The 17133-nt window shown below is 52.1% G+C and overlaps 1 protein-coding gene across 1 annotated transcript in view; it reads left to right on the forward strand.

Moving 5' to 3' along the window:
• Cfap46 (cilia and flagella associated protein 46) overlaps positions 1-14643 on the forward strand; it is a 105614-nt gene extending 90971 nt beyond the window's left edge. The window contains exons 46-58 of the mRNA XM_023709044.1: positions 94-224; positions 650-771; positions 1255-1334; positions 2884-3045; positions 8264-8334; positions 8507-8567; positions 8641-8676; positions 8999-9101; positions 9874-9986; positions 10937-11018; positions 11729-11865; positions 11964-12044; positions 13878-14643. Of these exons, the coding sequence (XP_023564812.1) occupies positions 94-224; positions 650-771; positions 1255-1334; positions 2884-3045; positions 8264-8334; positions 8507-8567; positions 8641-8676; positions 8999-9101; positions 9874-9986; positions 10937-11018; positions 11729-11865; positions 11964-12044; positions 13878-14005 (1307 nt within the window). The 3' untranslated portion in view covers positions 14006-14643. The remainder of the gene's footprint in view (positions 1-93; positions 225-649; positions 772-1254; positions 1335-2883; positions 3046-8263; positions 8335-8506; positions 8568-8640; positions 8677-8998; positions 9102-9873; positions 9987-10936; positions 11019-11728; positions 11866-11963; positions 12045-13877) is intronic.
• Positions 14644-17133: the final 2490 nt, after the last annotated feature.

Consider the following 17133-nt stretch of genomic DNA (forward strand, 5'->3'; position numbering starts at 1 on the left):
TGCACTCTGATAACCCTGCTGCTCTCACCATTCCCTGTGTGCGGCTCTGCTCTCAGCCCCGTGGGCTTCCCTGGTGCTCCTGTGTTTCTGCAGGCCATTGCAAAGTGATGCGGGTGGCTGTGAGCCCAGCTGCCTTGTCAGACCTGCTGGCCGGGGCACAGGAGTTCTGGGAGCAGACACAGGCCCAGGTGTACCAGGAGGACATGGACACGCCTCCAAGCACTGTAAGCCTTGGCCTGCGCCTGAGAGCCCCGAGACCCTCGGGTGGGGTGGGGTACAGGCCTCAGCCCAAACCTCCAGATGGGCTGGGCGTCCAGCACCACATACTGGGGCAATTTCTTTCCTGACTCTTTGGGCAGAGTCTGTTCATTGAGTAGGGAACTGAGCTGACTCTGCCCCCTGGGGCACAGGTCAGTCTGTCCCCAGGGCCTGGCACCATAGTGAAACAAGAGGGGGCTGAGGGTGTCAGAGTAGCCTCCAGAGGGCGGGCTTGGGGGAGCAGCAACACCCGGGGGCAGGGCCCGCTGCGCCTGCACTGCGCTCCCACACACAGCCCACCCTGTCTCCAGTGCACTGTGGAAGGAGGAGACTGCGACCTGGCTGGGGCCTCATGGGGTCCTGACCGCAGATTATGGCTTGGTTGGGACAGGATTCGGACTCCGTGCCCACCAAAGAGAAAGGGCCCTGCCAGCGGAGGCTCAGCGGCGTCCTGGCGCCCATGGAGGAGTACCTGAAGCCCATCCTCCCCCTGCTGCGCTCCGCTGGAGTCAGGTATGGACCTGCCCTCGAGTCTGCTGTGTGGAGCCCCAGCCCAGTCCCAGCAGGGCTCGTGTTGGGTGCGGACTCAAGTCCACAGCTATTCTCCAGGGACCTCGCAGCACCAAAGGCCCTGATGCTTGAATCTGGGAGCCTCCGCTTAACTACCCTCCCCGCCCTGGCATCTGCTGTGTCTGTGAGTGAAGGAGCCACATGGCCTGTGCTCCGTGGCCGGGTGTAGCAGGGGGCCTGCAAGTCCCAGTCCTGGTCCCAACTCTTGGACTTATTTGGAGGCACAAAAGAAGCAAGGGCAGGCCGGGGCAGGGAGTGAGCTGTGCCAGCAGGGGAGGGCCGGTCCGAAGTCAGCTCCGCTGGCACTTGTGAAGTCACCAGGCCCCGGAAGCGAGCTGCAGCATCAGCACTGGCCCGCTGCGTGCTTTTTATACTCTCTGTGTTGCTTCTGTGCTTTTAGAACTTGATCACACTGCTGACTTTCAGATTGCAGACGTCCATGGTTATGGCTGACCCCGGGAGGGCAAAGGGCAAAGAAAAAGAAAGGAAAGCATCCATCCCGACAGGTGAGTGGCCGCGCACACGCCCACAGCACCACGGTCCAGTTGACGCACACTGCTACACGACGCACACTGCTACACTGCGCACGCGCGCGCGCACACACACACACACACACACACACACACACACACACACACACACACCAGCTTCTGGCATGGGGAGAAGGTAGGCTGAGGTGTAACCTCAGATTGGGAAAGCCGAAGGCTTCAGGAACCAAGGACCATGTCCGTACGAGACCAGGAGCCTCTCACGAGACCCATCGGCCCCACCGGCCCAGCCCACATCAGGCTGGGTCGGAGGTCCTGCAAGGCTCCGCAGCATCTCACCAGCCCAGCAGAGAGCACAGCAACCCGCCCTTCTTGGGTCAGGGCCAGCTCTGGTGCAGCAGGAGACAGCAGTGTTGTGCCCAAAGGAAGGGAAGGTTCTGAGGATGCCTCTAGGAAGGAGGCAGTTAGGGCCCCGAGCTCACCCCGAGGCTGTGGGGGAGGCCAGCAGCCCTCCTCACATCCTGCTGAGCTCTGCGTCCTGAGCCTACTTGGGATTCAGGCCCTGTTGCTTCACACTCGCTTAGGAGGAATGTCAGGACATCCTCGCAGCATGGTGAATAGAAATAGGTCAGAGTTGCATTTTCTTAGCTCAGCACCTTTGATTCTATACAGCACTATTTTAAAGAACATTTCTTCTCTTAAATTTTTATTTGCCTGCTTTTCTATTTTCCACAAAGACTTGTGGAGCAGAGAACAAAAGGGGTTGTTAAATGTCACCCACCGGAAGAGAGCCCTGATCACAAGTGCCGAGTGCCTTTTCGCCCCGTCCAGCTGCCTACCAGCCAGGAGGCAGAGTAGCCCAAGAACTGCCAATTACAAAGCAGTCAGACCCGAAGATGGACGTTTCAGGGATTAGATGCAGTCAGTAGTTCAATCTCCAGCGCCATAAAAAGAGAAGAAAAACCCGATAGTGGTTTCAAACCAGCTTGTTTTGGTTTATACATAAAGAAAATCCAATTAAAACATCTCTTTCACCCAGCACTTAGAACTAATTATATGACTGCAAAAAGTTCAGGTTCTCACAAATAAACTGCAATCTTTGCCCTGGCAGTCACCGGAGAGGAAACTGAGTCACAAGGCCAACGCTGCCCTTCCCCCAAGTATCCCCTACAAGATCCACTCTTGGGAAAATCCTCAGGGTTGTTCATTCTCTGAAAGGTGTTTTCTGCTTAAAGGAGCCATGCCATTGCAGGTCCCACCTCATGTCTAAAATAAGGCATTGCTGATATGTAGGCCAGGGCTCGACCTAGTACCCCTAGAATGTAAGTCTGACCTAACACCATCAATACCAGTGTCCAGCCCGGTGGCCCTCGCATGACCTCAGGGACTGCGCCTCGCAAGCTGGGCTGAAGGAGACTTAAGGATCACACTGGTGGGTGACATGGTCAGGCCTGCAGCCCCGCAGCCAAGTCAGGACTCAGGATGACGCTGAAGCCTGTGGGGTTCGCCTGTCCTCAGGGGCTTATGTCACCACCCACTTGAGCCTCTATCGTTGCTGCATCCGTAGTTCACCCTGACACTGAGGACAGCGTGATCCTGATTGTAGACAGGCACCTCCTGGAGCTGCCCCTGGAAGGCCTCTCTGTGTTCCATGAGGGCGCCATCGCCTCCGTATCACGAGAATTTTCTCTCCAGATGCTGTGGAATCGCCTCCATAAAGAAGAGCTGGGTAAGACCCACCTTTAGCCACGTAGTGTTTCGCTTTAAGATGGAAATATCAGCATGACTTTTCAGATAAAAGAGGGTTAACTCTTGTCGGGAGGAAGAAAGCAAAAGCTGCAACATTTTCCTGGGCAGTTACTTGATGGAAAATAAGTACAGAGCATGCCCCCTGGGTGCCATTTATGGAGGCCTCCCTGGTGCCGGTGTTCTGAGGGGCTCACCCTGCAAGGAAGAATGCCAGCCTTGTGCTTTCCCTCCCTGATGCTGTTCTTTCCCATAGAGAGGCTGGTGGCAGATAGTTTAGCTCATAAATCATCATTTACGTAGATAGGGAGAAGCTGGAGAGGCCAGGATGCCCTGAGTGAGGCCTTCAGGGCAGACAGCAGGAGTCAAAAATAATCTTGCTCTGTTACTGAGCACTGGTGTGCGATATGCCAGCCTGTAAGAGTTCTCCAAGCTGTACACTGGGGATGCATGCAGTTTCTGGTGTATATGTTTCACTTCAGTAAATACAAAATTAAATTAAAAATAAGTACATTATAAATTGGCTACTATGGAAGATGAAGTTATAACAGTAACCAAATTTGTGGCCAGACAGGGCTGGTGAGATAGTTCAGTGGAGTAAGCACGTGCTTAGGCAAGCACAGTCGCCAAGGTTCAATTCCTAGCACCAGATGCTGTGCCAGCCTCACCCCCAGGTGCACTGGGCCGACATGGAGTCTGGACGTGGTGGCACACGCCTGTAATCCCAGAACAAAAGAGGCCGAAAACACCGGGATCACGATGAGTACAAGCTGTGTAGTGAGGCCATGTACACACACACAAAAAAAACCTAAATGCCAGGCAAAAAATACCAGAGGGACACCAGGCTGGCAGGACAACGGCCCATCCCTGAGAGGAAACGACGAGTGGAAGCTCCACAGGCGACCCACCCTACTTCCTGGGGAGCTTCCAGACCCAAGCATAGCAGGGACAAGCAGGAGGATCCCAGGAGGGTGGCCCTGGGTTGAGGAAACACAGCTGAGCAATGAGGAAGCTAAGGTGGGTGCAGGAGTGAAAGGACAGGAGACCCCAGACCACCACCTGACAGACAGATCGCTACGGAGGCCCGCAAAGGACCCACAGGTCAGCCAAGAGCTGAGTGATGCCGAGGAGTGAGGAAACCACCCCAGGTCGGGGAAAGAAAGGATGAAATGGTAAAAAGATGGCAAAAATGGATGAATACAGTGTAAGGGGTTTTCCTGTTTTTAAAAACTCTTTAAGACATTTTTAAGAAAAAAAAAAACCATGATGGAGGGCCAGGGAGATAGCTCAGAGGACTAAATCCCTGCTTGGTAGGTGCAAGGACCCAGGTTCAATCCCTGGTACCTCATGCTGTGCCGTGCCAGCCACTGAAACTGGGCATGGTAGTGCACACCTGTAATCCCAGCGCTGGGGGGCCCAAGCAGTGTAGTGAGACCCTGTACCAAATAAATAAATCTTTAAAGAAAAATAATAAATTTCAAAAAAACACCATGGAGGCATTTTATAACATGTAATATAAGATGTCTAATAATAACAGAACAAAAGCTGAAGAAGAAAATGGAAAATACTGTTAATGTTTTTATACTGTATATAATGTAGCATATTACTTGAAGGAAGGCCATAATAAATTAAAGATGCCCTCATGCAACCATTAAAAACAAATAAGTAAAACTCCTAAGAGTTTATAATATGGGCTGGGGAGATAGCTCAGTAGAATAGACCTTGCCTGGCAAGCACAAGGACCTGAGTTCAATCCCCGGTTCCACCAAAAAAAAAAAGTTTGTAGCTGATATAAAGCTGAAGAGGATAAAATAAAGTTGTAAGTAGTCACTTAATGTTCAACATCATTAGTCATAAGGAACATTCTGAAAGTACAGCAGTGTATGACCACACATAATGTAGAATGACTGAAGTTAAAAAGAATGACCATACCAAGTGCTGGCAAAGATGTGGAGGAACCATGTCTTTGTGCTCCACAGAAGGGGGATAAATGGCTGAACCTCCACGGGAATGGTGAGTGTATTCAGTGGGCGTACATCCAAGAGAAATCCTCACCATTATGCTGACGAGACATCCAAACACCCATGTTTATTGCAGTACTTCTCATAGCGCCAGAAAATGCAGTCAACTTCAGTCCCCAGTGATGAATGAATAGATTTTTTTTAAAAAAGATGGTACATGAAAAGTGGTATAGGGGCCGGGGAGATGGCTCAGAAGGATAAGCGCTTGACTGGCAAATGCAAGGATCTGAGTTCAATCCCCGGTTCCGCAAAAAAAAAAAAAAAGTGGTATAAAGGTTTGATAAAAAAAATATGGTGAGTGCTTTTAAAAAGTTTGTTAAATCTTACTATGGTAAAAGACATACTGTGGTCAGTCTGCCTTAAAGTTCTCCCCAGCTTCCAACACACTTATCCCATCATTCCTGACACTTCCTGAAGCTATTGTGCAAGTCCTCTTTTATCAGTGTCTTCAGTTGCACTTCTGTGGCTAGCCCAGTGTCCTGACTCGGTTCAAAATGGTTAGCTTTCAGGGTCATTTCGACTTGGGGAAAGAGCCGGAGGTCCCGTGGTGGTCTTAGACCCAATTAATAAAGTAGAAGAGGACAACCGTAATGTTTTTATTAGATAGAAACTGCTATAAATATTTCATCAATGGGATGATCAAAAATGCAATGCATGCTTAAAAATGATTAGAGTAAAACACAAATTGCCATTAATTCTTCTCAGAATATCCCCCCTTGCTTCAAGCACTATTCTTGGCAATGTGTCTTTTACTGTTATAATGTATTTTAAATGTACATACTTGTAATCCCAGCACTCTGGAGGTTAAGAGAGAAGTACTGCTGCCAGTTCAAGTCCAGCCTGGGGATGCAAAAGTGAGCACAAGGCCGGCCCGAGCTGCACAGTGAGACCCTGCCTCAAAACAAAACAAAACAATAACAATAATAAAATGTAAACACTTACTGTATTTTTTATCACACCTTATATCATTCAGTCATAAAAAAAGAAAAAACTGGGCTAGGGATGTGACTCAGCTAGTAGAGGGCTTACCTAACACGCACAGGCCTTGAGTTCAGTTCCTAACTGATTCTTTTGTTAAAAAAATAAATATTTAGGGAAATATTGTCACTTAAGATCACATGGATGAGGGGGCTGGGGAGATGGCTCAGTAGAATAAACGCTTCCCTGGCAAGCGCAAGGGCCTGAGTTCAATCCCCGGTTCCGCCAAAAAAAAAAAAAAAAAAAAAAAATCACATGGATGAATCGGGAGGACATATGGTGAGTGAAATAAGCAGGCACAGACAGACACATACCATGTGGCCTCACTCCTGCGTGGCATCCTACAACTGTGGCTCAGAAGCAAAGCTTTAGGGCGGCTCCCAGAGTCTGGGAGCTGGTGCAGGCTGCAGAAACCTGGATGGGAACAAGCAAATTTTCATTCAGGGGAAAAAAAGCAAGAGATGTACTGCCTTCACTGGGATGCATACGAGGCTGTGTTCCTGGGAGCTGCTGAGGTGGTTTTCTGTGCTTCCACCACAAGGAAGCCGTGGGTGTGAGGTGCTCGGATGTCGTCTGGCTCGCAGACTGTTCAACAGTGAATGTGTGCTTCAGGGCAGCCTGTTGTACATAGTATTGATGTGCAGTCTGTGTTCATCCATTCAAAAAAGATGAATTGATAAATTTAAAATTTTAAAATAAAATGAATAAATAAAGAAGGCCAACTATATCAAGTATCAGCAAAGATACTTGATACAGTTGTAACAACTGGATGAAGCTCACACACGCCAACGGTGTGAATGCCAATAGCAGAACCACTTTGGAAAAGTTTGGAAGCTTCTTAGAAAGTTAAACACAGACCCACCGTGTGGCCCAGCCCTTCCGCTCCTAGTGCTTACCCAAGAGACGAGGAAGCCCATGTCCACATGAAACCCCAATGCAGATGTTCATAGCAGCTTTCTGAGTAAGAGCACATCTGGAAACCACTGAAATGAAAGGCCAAGAAACTGATGGTCCTCTGAGTGCCTCAGTGGGTGGACAAGGCATGATGGTATATTTACAAAATGGAATATTATTCAGCAGTAAAGGGTAGAAGGAATGGGCATTAGTAACAACTAATGTAACAACTGGATGAAGCTCTAAAGAATTATTCCAACAAGCCATACATATGATTTCACTTTTGTGGACTTCCAGGAAGGGCAAACTGATTTATAGTCAGAAACCAGGTAAGTAATCTCCAGGGAGGTGTAGTAAGAAGAGTGAACGAGAAGTGAAGCCAGGATGGAGATGAATGGGTCTCCATGGGTCTCAGGAACGTGTCCCCCACGGAATGGGAGCGGGCAGAGCCCAGACCTGTTCCTCTGTTCTGTTGTCTGCGGAGGCCCTGGCGCAGCCAAACCAAAATGGGGTGAAAACAAAGGGGTTAGAGAAAAGATTCCCGCTATTGGTGTACATAGCTGTCTACTCAGAGCCTCAGACATTCTGGAATTCAGTGGAGACTTTAATATAGGACAGCTGGAAGGTCCAATGCAGAAAGAACCAGCAGGGACAGGGACAGGTGAGTGCCTGATAAGAGTGTGTGGATAGGGCCAGGGAGACAGCTCAGTGGCATAAGCACCTGTTTGGCATGCGCAAGGTCCTGAGTTTGATCCCTGGTACCACCAAAAAAAAAAAAAAAAAAAAGTGTGTGAATGTTGAGCCAGGTGGACCTGGGAGCCTTTCGAGAGTGGGCCTTCTGGTCCTTTCTTGAGGGTCTTTCCAGCCTATAGAGCTTCTTTTTTTTTTTTTTTCCTATTGAGCTTTTGCATTTGAGAAATTGTTGCCGTTGGGCCCTAGGAGACTTCAAATCAGCTGTTCTCCTTATTTATTTGGGAAATTTACAGAACATAAAACTATTTGCTTTGTTTTGCTGTACTAGAGATTAAGCCCTTTGAACTGAGCTATATCCCCAACTCTGTAATAAATAATTTGGCAGTCTGTGGGGACAAGGTCTCACTGAGTTACTAGGTTGTCCAGCCTGGGCTTGAACTTTCAGTCCTCCTGCTCAAGCCTCCCAGAGTGCTGGAATTACAGACATGTTCCACCACACCCAGCCTATTTTTAAGTTGAACAATGCAGCTCCATTTGATATATCCACAATGTTCTGGAACCACCACCACTGCCTATTTCCAACGTGTCACCACTTCATTTTATTGTCTTCAACAGAAGGAACTGTGAAAAAGGAGGGCAAAGGCAAAGATGTCAAAAAGAAAAGCATGGCAAAGAAGGGCATGAAGGTAGGTAGACAGAGGGCCACCCCTGGGGCTGGAGGTCCATAGTCTCTGGCAGAGCTGTCAAGGGTGGTGGCCCAGCCCACCACAGTAGAGGCCGGCAGGGGCCCAGCTGAAGGTCTGCATCCCCTCTCAGCCGTGGATGGAGGACTCCTGATGCTTGTGTCTGTTGCTGTAGGGCTCCACCATCCGGATAATCCCGTCTGACTGCATCATTGTCGACTCCGACAGTTTCAAGTGTATCTTTTGCCAGGCCCTTGTGATCCAGGGACACCCACCCCACGCCCCTGTTTGTCCTTGACCAAGACTCAGTTATTGTGGATCCATTCGAGGAGGCACAGGGCACAGGTGGGTGCCTCGCACGGCCCCTTGACAGCATAGAGCGGGGCTTGCAGCTGCATGGAAGTGAGCTCCAGGTGGTCTCTGGTGCGCCCTACTGGGGCTCTCAATCTGAATGAGTGCTGCTACAAATATTTCCATTAATCTTTTTCTTTTCCTAAGCTGGTTTAACAATCTGTCCACAGAGGTGGGGAAGGGGAGGATGGGCTAATATCCTGCGGCACTAACACAGCCTTCTCCCCTGCGGCAGTGGATGAGGGGACTCTGCCTCCAGCCATTCCTTCCTCCAGGATTCAAAACTATGCCTTGTATCCCCCAATTCTCCCTGCAGAAGTGCTGACTCCTGTCTCCATAATGCGGGAAATTTTGGAAAGATTCCGAGAAAGCTTCACTGCGCGATGGGTGGGGCATCTGGGAAGCCAGCATTTCCCAAGGTTTGGAATTAGTTATCCAGCAGCCAGTGCCCAGTGCCAGGAAACACCTGGCACCCACCACAGACAGCACCTTCCCCTCCCCACCAGGTCCACCTCACGAAGCCGCAGACACAGCACTGGGTGGTGGGGGCTGTTGATTACTCCACTTTAAAAATGGGGCCAGAGTCCCAGGGTCCCCTGGCAGGACAGAGCTCAGCAGCAGAGTCTGCTGCTAGATGACCTGGAACTTCCACAGGGTCTGGGACTCAGTCCAGGCACACTCACACGTGGCCAGTCCAGAGTGAGGGCCTCAGGGGGCGGACAGGCTGTGCTAGGTGACAGGCCCCCATATACAACTCTGTCCTTTGTGTGAGTAGGGATGGAGAAGAGAGTGCTGTGACAAGTTACAGGGACACATCTGTAGGGTGTGTGCAGGGCAGGACTCCTGACAGGGGGAGCGGGGAGCTGAAGAGTGGGCACGGGGCTGGGCACGGGGCTAATCTATCAAAGGAGCTTGTGGGTGCCTCCAGAATTTTGTTGTCCTTGGATGTCAGGGAAGCCTATTCTACTGTTTTCCAGAACCAATGTCACCCAATAAGACGTGTGTTTATTCCTGGAGAGAATTCTGTTCTTGGGGAGAATCTATCGGAGAGAGGCCTACGGCGAGCATTGAGAAACAAAAATAGCTTGGGTTCCAGGATAGGATTTGGGGTGGCATGTAGACACAGGGGAGCTCTGATTCAAGAATGCATCCCAAGGAGGTTCAGCATCTGCTGCCTTTCACCCCGTGCAGCCAGGCTGAGTGGGAGCAGGCGCTGGGCAGCTGCAAAGGCTTCTTCTTCTACGGAATGGAGAGCTTCCTGTCACACATATTAGTGGACAGACTGGTCGCCATGAATCTGCAAGGTGAGTCCCCCTCACTCCATGGCCAGACTTTGTCAGGATGTCTAGGTGCAAGGTAAATCCACAGGACAGAGCGGGACCATCCCCCTAGGCAGAAGCCCCAAGGCCCGAGGGGCTTCCAGCAGGCACAAATCCCACTTCACCTCATCCTCTGGCCTCCTCCATTTCTCATAGGTCTCCACTTTGGGTTTCTAGGCAAGCGAGGGGCAGGGGCAGGATAGCTAGGGCCAGAGCCTCTGCCTTCTTGATGGAGAACCTGGAATCCAGGGAGAGGCAGGGCCACAGCCTCTTTACAAGCTTAATTCCAGGAGGGATGGCACACAAAGTAGGAGAAAGCACAGGCGCCTGCTGTCCACGCTAGGCCTGCTCTCATATGGCTGGACACCCAGCTGTGAGGAGGCCCTGAAGCCCACCTCAGCTGGGCTGTGGTCCCTGGGCATCTGTAGGGGTCTCTGCTGTCATTTTGGACTCTAGCCCCATTTGGACTCTGGAGCCTCTTTCCATGGGCAAACCCAGTCCAGGTAACCAAGATTCACACACTCAGAACTGCCCACATCCCAGAACCCCTCACTCACCCAGAGGCCTACAGTGCTCAGCCAGCCCTCCGACCCTTCCACTGACAACATGGCGATTCCAACCAGACCCCTCTGTGGCCAGCTCATGCCCCCAACCCCAAGTGAGCCTCGTTCTCTTCCTCACGGTCTGGCACAAGCATCCCAGCATGGAGGGGCAGTTGACAGTCCTCTGCTGGGCTGGAGAGGGGCTCCAGGCCTCAGACTGGACTTGCCCAACTTCTAACTGCCTGGCCTGTGTGTGCTCAGTGTGTCCCAGAAGAGGGGCCGCTGCATGGGAAGTCTGGGCCTAGGGCTAGTTGGTCAGTGTCTCCACATTCCCCGTGGCACTCTGGTGCCCAGGGCAGCAGCTGCTGAGCTGGCCCCGGTGCTGTCCTGCAGAGTGCCAGATGATGGTCCTGCTCGACCTGATGCGGTCCTACGAGAGCCTGCGGCGGCAGTTGAAAACCCCAGAGAGCAAAAGGTGCCTGTGAGCCCATAGGGAGCGCAGGGCCAGCAGGGTCAGAGTCCCTCCACCCCCATGGGGAGAGCCCATGAGGAATGAGTACCTGGAAGGAGCAGAAGACAGGGCCTGGGTCACCAAGGACAGGCCAGTGTGGAGAGCAGCAAGGCCTGGAGAGGGCGGAGCCTGGGTGTGGAAGGAGGGGAAGGGGGCAGGGCTTGGGTCTCCAAGACTAGGAAGGGGGCAGGTGCCTTGGTTACTGGCCCACTGGGGGGCTGCTCTAGCAGCACCCAGGAACGTAGCTGGACCTGCGGGGTCTGCTGGAGTGGGGCTGGGCTGGCCTGGGCTTGAAGATAGAGGACAACAGGGGAGAGGTCACCTCAGCTCCAGAGCTCCCCACCACACACACACGCACACGCGCGTGCACACACACACACACACACACACACACACACACTGGGCCCATGAGGTCGCCCAGAGGTGCCTGAGCGGGGTGCCCGGTCATGGTACCAGCTTGCACTGTAGGCTCCATTCCAGGGCTGCGACCTGCCAGGTATATTTGACAGCACTCAAAAATGCTGCTGCTTGTTAAGCTGCACCTAGCTTCGTGGCTAAGTTGATTTCAGACCTGAAGAAGCACCTGTGCAGACATGCATTTCAGCAGCGGACAGGGCGGAGGGGCTGGCGCATCCCGGGCTCTGGGTGCCATCCCGGGGAACTGGACCCCACAGCTTATTGCAGCAGTCCTTGAAGGAGCCCATTAAGACGGCCATCTTCCTGAGCCTGGTGGGGGTCCAGAGCATCGCAGCCAACCAGTGGCCCACGCGAATGCAGGACAATGCTCTGCGTGCCAGCATCCTGTGGGAAAGTGAGTGGCACCTGAGTCCATCCCCAGGTCCTTCCGGGCCCTCCCCAGAGGCCTGCCAAGGGTGTCCCCCACCCATTTGAGACACATTCCTTTCCTAGATCTATTAGCAGTCGGCAAGCCAATTGGGAGGACAGTCCGTCTCCTCCAAAAGATGGGAAACAATGACATGCTTAGCCAAGGTAAGGCGCAGACTGCCCCCATTATCACCCACCTGCAGCAGTGCATTTGCTACCTTGTGACCACCACCCCCTAGCAGCACCGGGGGTCTTGTGACATCCTCACAGCCCTGCAGAAGGGGAGCAAAGGCACTTGGGGCATGAACCAGGGCCAAGAGCAGACAGAGCTGTCCTTGTCCAGAAGCCATGACTGACTGGTGACCTCTTGAGTGACCCCTAGCTGAGGAAGGGGATAGACAAGCCCCACCTTCAACCAGGAAGGGCGGCAGTGAGGTCTGCCTCCGAAGGCCTCAGGGAAAACGTAGGGATCCTTAGAACTGCTGACTCCTTATCAGTCCAAGTACCCAAATGCTGGAGGCTCAGGCATGCTCTTCTGGAGTAAGCGGGAAGGCTCAGGTGATCCTTTGTGCCTCACTCTGCTGCCGAAGAGAAGACTTGGGGGATTGGCCACTTGGGCCAGGCAGCCTGTGAGCACATATGCCAGCTGGGTGAGCCTGGACATGCCGGTTATCCCCAGGCGAGACAAAATAACCTCTGAGAAAATGAATCTCCAGGATGAGAGTGTCCTGTTGGAGTCATAGCAATCAGCCGGTTCTGTGCTTGCTGTCTGTCTAATGCCTGACAGCCTTCAGCCCCATGGGGTAGAGTCTGGCAGGGGCATAGGGTGTGACCTGTCCTCACAGATAAGACAAAACCAAAAAACTCATCCTTTTTCTTTTTCCTCTTTTTGAGACAGGGTCTTGCTATATAGTTCAGGCTGATCTTGAGCTCACTTGGTAGCCCAGGCTGGTCTCAAATTCTCCACAATCCTCCTGCCTCAGCCTCCCAAGGGTTGGGATTACAAGTGTGCGCCACTCTGCCCAGCCCACCCACTCATCCTTTAGAGCAAACAATGCTAAGATGTAGCAGGAGAAGAAGAGATCCATAGATACATTTCATGGAGGGGTACCTGTATAAAAATTAGATAAGACACTAGCTACTAGCATTTAAAACTACATTAAGGGGATAATCTATAACTAAAAAAGTGTAGTGCCTGAGTGTAGTCACCAAAAAATAAATTCTGGTTGATTGAGTGAGTAGGTGGGTGAGTTAATAGATGCCAGAAAGGAAGGCGGGGTGGGTGGCATTAGCCCTGCTTCATGACCGACAAGAAACACAACCTAGACATGGACACCACCATGCATGCATCCTGCTGGTGTGCAGAGTGACCAGCTCACTACTTGGAGTGAAATAGGAAAGAGCAGGACCATGCCACAGCACGACCACCACTGCTTCATAGTACTCTACCAGTTTGGGCAAATACAGAGGGAGATGAGGAACTAACACAGCTTGTGTTGAAAGAGAAGGGACCAGCCTGGGCATTACCAGCATGTCCGGGCTCACCCAGCTGCCATATGTGCCCACAGGCTGCCAAGCCCAAGTGGCCCAACCCCCAAAGTCTTCTCTTTAGCAGCAGAGCACAGCAAAGCACGGCATGGCTGAGTGTGCAGCAGAGGCGTGAGGCTCGTCTCAGGATTCTAGAAGAGCCTTAGCTGACTCCTGGGCCAGGATCTGGGGGAGGGAGGAGAGTGGGCTACAGCTGGCTCTGTGGTTGGCTGTTTCCTGCTCTGGGTCACATCTCTACAAAGTGCGTGGCAGTGAGGAAGAGTGGAGGCAGTGGGGCCCTCCACAGTTGGAGTCTACTTACGAGCTCAGATCAGCCTTTTGGAAGACCCCCAGAGTCCCCTGGATCAAGCATATTACCCCTCCCCCTCATGCACTAGCCCTTTCAGGGACCCAAATATGCTGCCCCCAGTGAGTCTTGGGGTTCACGGGGCCCCATCCCATGTTCTGCAGATGAGATACCGCAAACTTCCAAGAGCAAGCTGGCGTTCTTCCAGCCCCAGCCCCGAGGCGAGGAGACCCTCCTCCCCCTTGCCCTCAACTTGGTCCTGTATGGACTGCCACACCAAGCCATTGGATGACAGCTGCCTGGCCTTGATTCTGGACTGCGGCAAGTGTCAGCGTTTTCCTCCAGGGCCATCATCATTGCCGTGCCCCTCTGAGTGCCCCCTTCCCTGGGCTCTCCTCTTCCTCATCCTGGGACATTCCCGCCCTGGGCCCACCCCAACCCTGTCCCCACCACCCAGGCCTGACCCAGGGCACACCACCTGCTCCTACTTGGCTTCTAAAAACTGTCAGACTACAAATTTGTGTTGGGCTTAGGTGTTTAAGTAAACAGTAAAAACAAACCTGCCATGTGGTTTCTGGGACCCCCAGCACCTGTGATGGAAGTCCTGACCTCCAAGGCTCAGCCCCACAGCGAGGCCCCTGATCTCCTGCCACCACCTTGGCCACAAACACCAGTACTTCCTGGCACTGTCAGAACAGAAAGGAGGATGCTCCGTGTGCAAAAGGGGTTTTCCAGCCTGGGATAGAAGAGGGCTCACACCCCATCGAGTGGCTGCCCACACAGCGCAGGGCCAGGGCTCCGTCAGGGAGCTTCTCAGAGCAAGGCAGCCTCCCGGCACGGGGTGAGTGTGCCAGCAAGCAACTCCAGGCAACACTTTTCTATCGTAAAAACACGTACATGTCAGCTCTGTAGTCTGCTGTTATGACAGCTCCAGGGAAAGCACGCATCTTTGGGTGATCCTTCTAAATCTCCAAACATTTCTTCCCGCATGACCGTGTGGATGAAATGTGGCCATTGGTAGGATAGGTTCTCAAAGGCCTTGGATGGCCCCTTCCAGCCATGTGGCTGCAGCGTGGAAGTGTGGATCCTTCTCACTCATTCAGTGGTCTCTGGCTGGACAAGGAACGGGTGTAGGATGATTCCAAAGGGCCAAGCTCTAAGCCACGGCGGATGTCCTCTGCCACCAGGGCCCTGCTCCTCCCCTCTACACAGGGTCAAGGTGAGCATTGTTCCATTTTGGTTGTCAATAACATAGTGGAAGGGCCGGGGAGATGGCTCAGTGGAATAAGCGCTTCCCTGGCAAATGCAAGGGCCTGAATTCAATCCCCAGTTCTGCAAAATAAATAAATAAATAAATAAAAATAACACAGTGGAACAGACTGGGTGAGTTAGAACGAAGATCTGTCTGACTCTTAGTTCTGCAGCTCAACAGACCGTGTCTGGTGATGGCTTCTTGGTGGCACTAAGGTGGTACAGGGGACCTCATGGCGAGAGCCGGTCTCTGCCCTTCTTTAAATACATAAATATATATATATATATATATATGTATAAATATTATATATATATATATATTTGTGTGTGTGTATTTTAGGACAGGGTGGACAGGGTCTCACTGCGTAGATCAGGCTCGTAGTGATCCTCCTGTTTACAGCCTCCCAGTGCTGGGATTACAGGCATGCGCCACCACACCTAGTCTCACTTGCAGTCTCAGCCCGCCCAGGGGAGCGGGGCTGTAGTGGTAGGCCGGGGGACCAATCCCCCCCCACCCTCCTACCCCCGCCTGCTTGCAGGTGCTTTAATCCGTTGAGCTATTTGGCCAGCCCTGCTCCTCCTCCTCCTTATAAAGCTGTAAGTATTTGGGGGTGCTCCTCCTCGATGATCTTATGTAATCCTACTCACCTCCTAAGACCCCAGTCACCTCCAGGCACCCCCATGAGTTTAGTTTCCCCTTGATACCTTGCAGTGGGGGTGAAATTTCAGCCCGTGAGCTCCTAGAACACTCAGCCCTTATCCAGACCACAGCAGGGGGCCATTTCTCCGTTCTGTGATGAGAAACAAAAAAGTGGGAACCACCAGTGGGGCGAGTGAGTGCACCATAGCTGACCCTCATCCTGACCCTTGTGGTTTGGGCCGTTTGTCCCTGCCGTGTCAGTGTCACGGGGAGCAGGGGAGGGCGGCAGAGGGAAGGAAGGAGTCCGAGGGGCCCCACCCACTACAAGTGTCCGGCGTGGAGCCCAGCACCCACTGAGAGGTCCTGCCCTCCGTCTTCTGCTCTGCGATAACACTTTTAGAGCACCAAGACTCTCTGGATCCCGACCTGTGGCCACAAGGTAGTCAAGAAAAGCACAGGTTAGTTAAAACCACGCCAAAATACGAATACCTATTAAAACAGCAAGTAAAAAATAGGGATAGCACTAATGCCTGGGAAGACCCAGCAGACTGAGTCTCTCGCCCTTTGGGGCATATGAGGTGTCCAACCACTCGGGACAGGATTGGCAGTTTCTCATGCCTGCAGCCTGGTATTGATGCCAGAGAAACAGACATATTTTGTCACAATACATGTGCGTCAATATTCACAGCAGCTTTGGTTCATAATGGCGGAATACTGGGAACAGCCCAGATGTTCTCCAGTAAATGAAAAGAAATGTGGACATGTTCCTTCGTGTGGCACCACTGGGCTACATTTTCTTCTTTTTGACTAAGTCTCCTGAGATAGTTATCTTCTAAAAAGAAAAGCGTTGTTTTGGTCACAGTGCTAGAGATTTCAGTGCGTGATCCGTGGGTCCCGTGGCTCCTGGGCTTGTGGGGCACAGCTCATCACAGCAGAGGCATAGAGTGGAGCAAAACTGTCCGCACCGTGGCCAGGAAGATTAAAAACAAAAGAACAAAGCTTGGGTCCAGGACCCCAGGAGCCTCCTTGAGGGAATGCGCCCAGAGACCGACAGGCCTCACGCTGGGCTTTGACCCCTGCAGGGTCCAGCTCCTCCTGCTAGTGCCAGCCTGAGGGCGAAGGCCTTCGTAAGGCATGTCCCTTCGGGGAGCATTGCAGATCCAAACTGCCACAATCATTCAGCAATAAAAACAAATGAACTATTAATCCAACTACCTCGATCGACCTCAAGGGTCCCTGGGGAGTAATAAAAGCCAATATCCAAAGTTATATACTGTTACAGGACAGGGACGGCGGGAGGCACAGGAGGGGGCTGCGTGATGGCCCGGCTTCGTATGCTGATGGTGGCTGTGACATCTATACAAGAGATGATTGCTAAGTACACACACACACACACACACACACACACACACACGCACACACGCACAAATGAATACCTGTAAAGGCGGCCCAGGCAGAATGTGGTCTATAGTGCTGCTTGCCACTATCTTCAACCAGTACCAGCTTCCTGCTTCTGCTACGAGCCACAG

Source organism: Octodon degus, unplaced genomic scaffold (assembly GCF_000260255.1).
Source record: "Octodon degus isolate 3935 unplaced genomic scaffold, OctDeg1.0 scaffold00010, whole genome shotgun sequence".
NCBI classification, from domain to species: Eukaryota; Metazoa; Chordata; class Mammalia; order Rodentia; family Octodontidae; genus Octodon; species Octodon degus.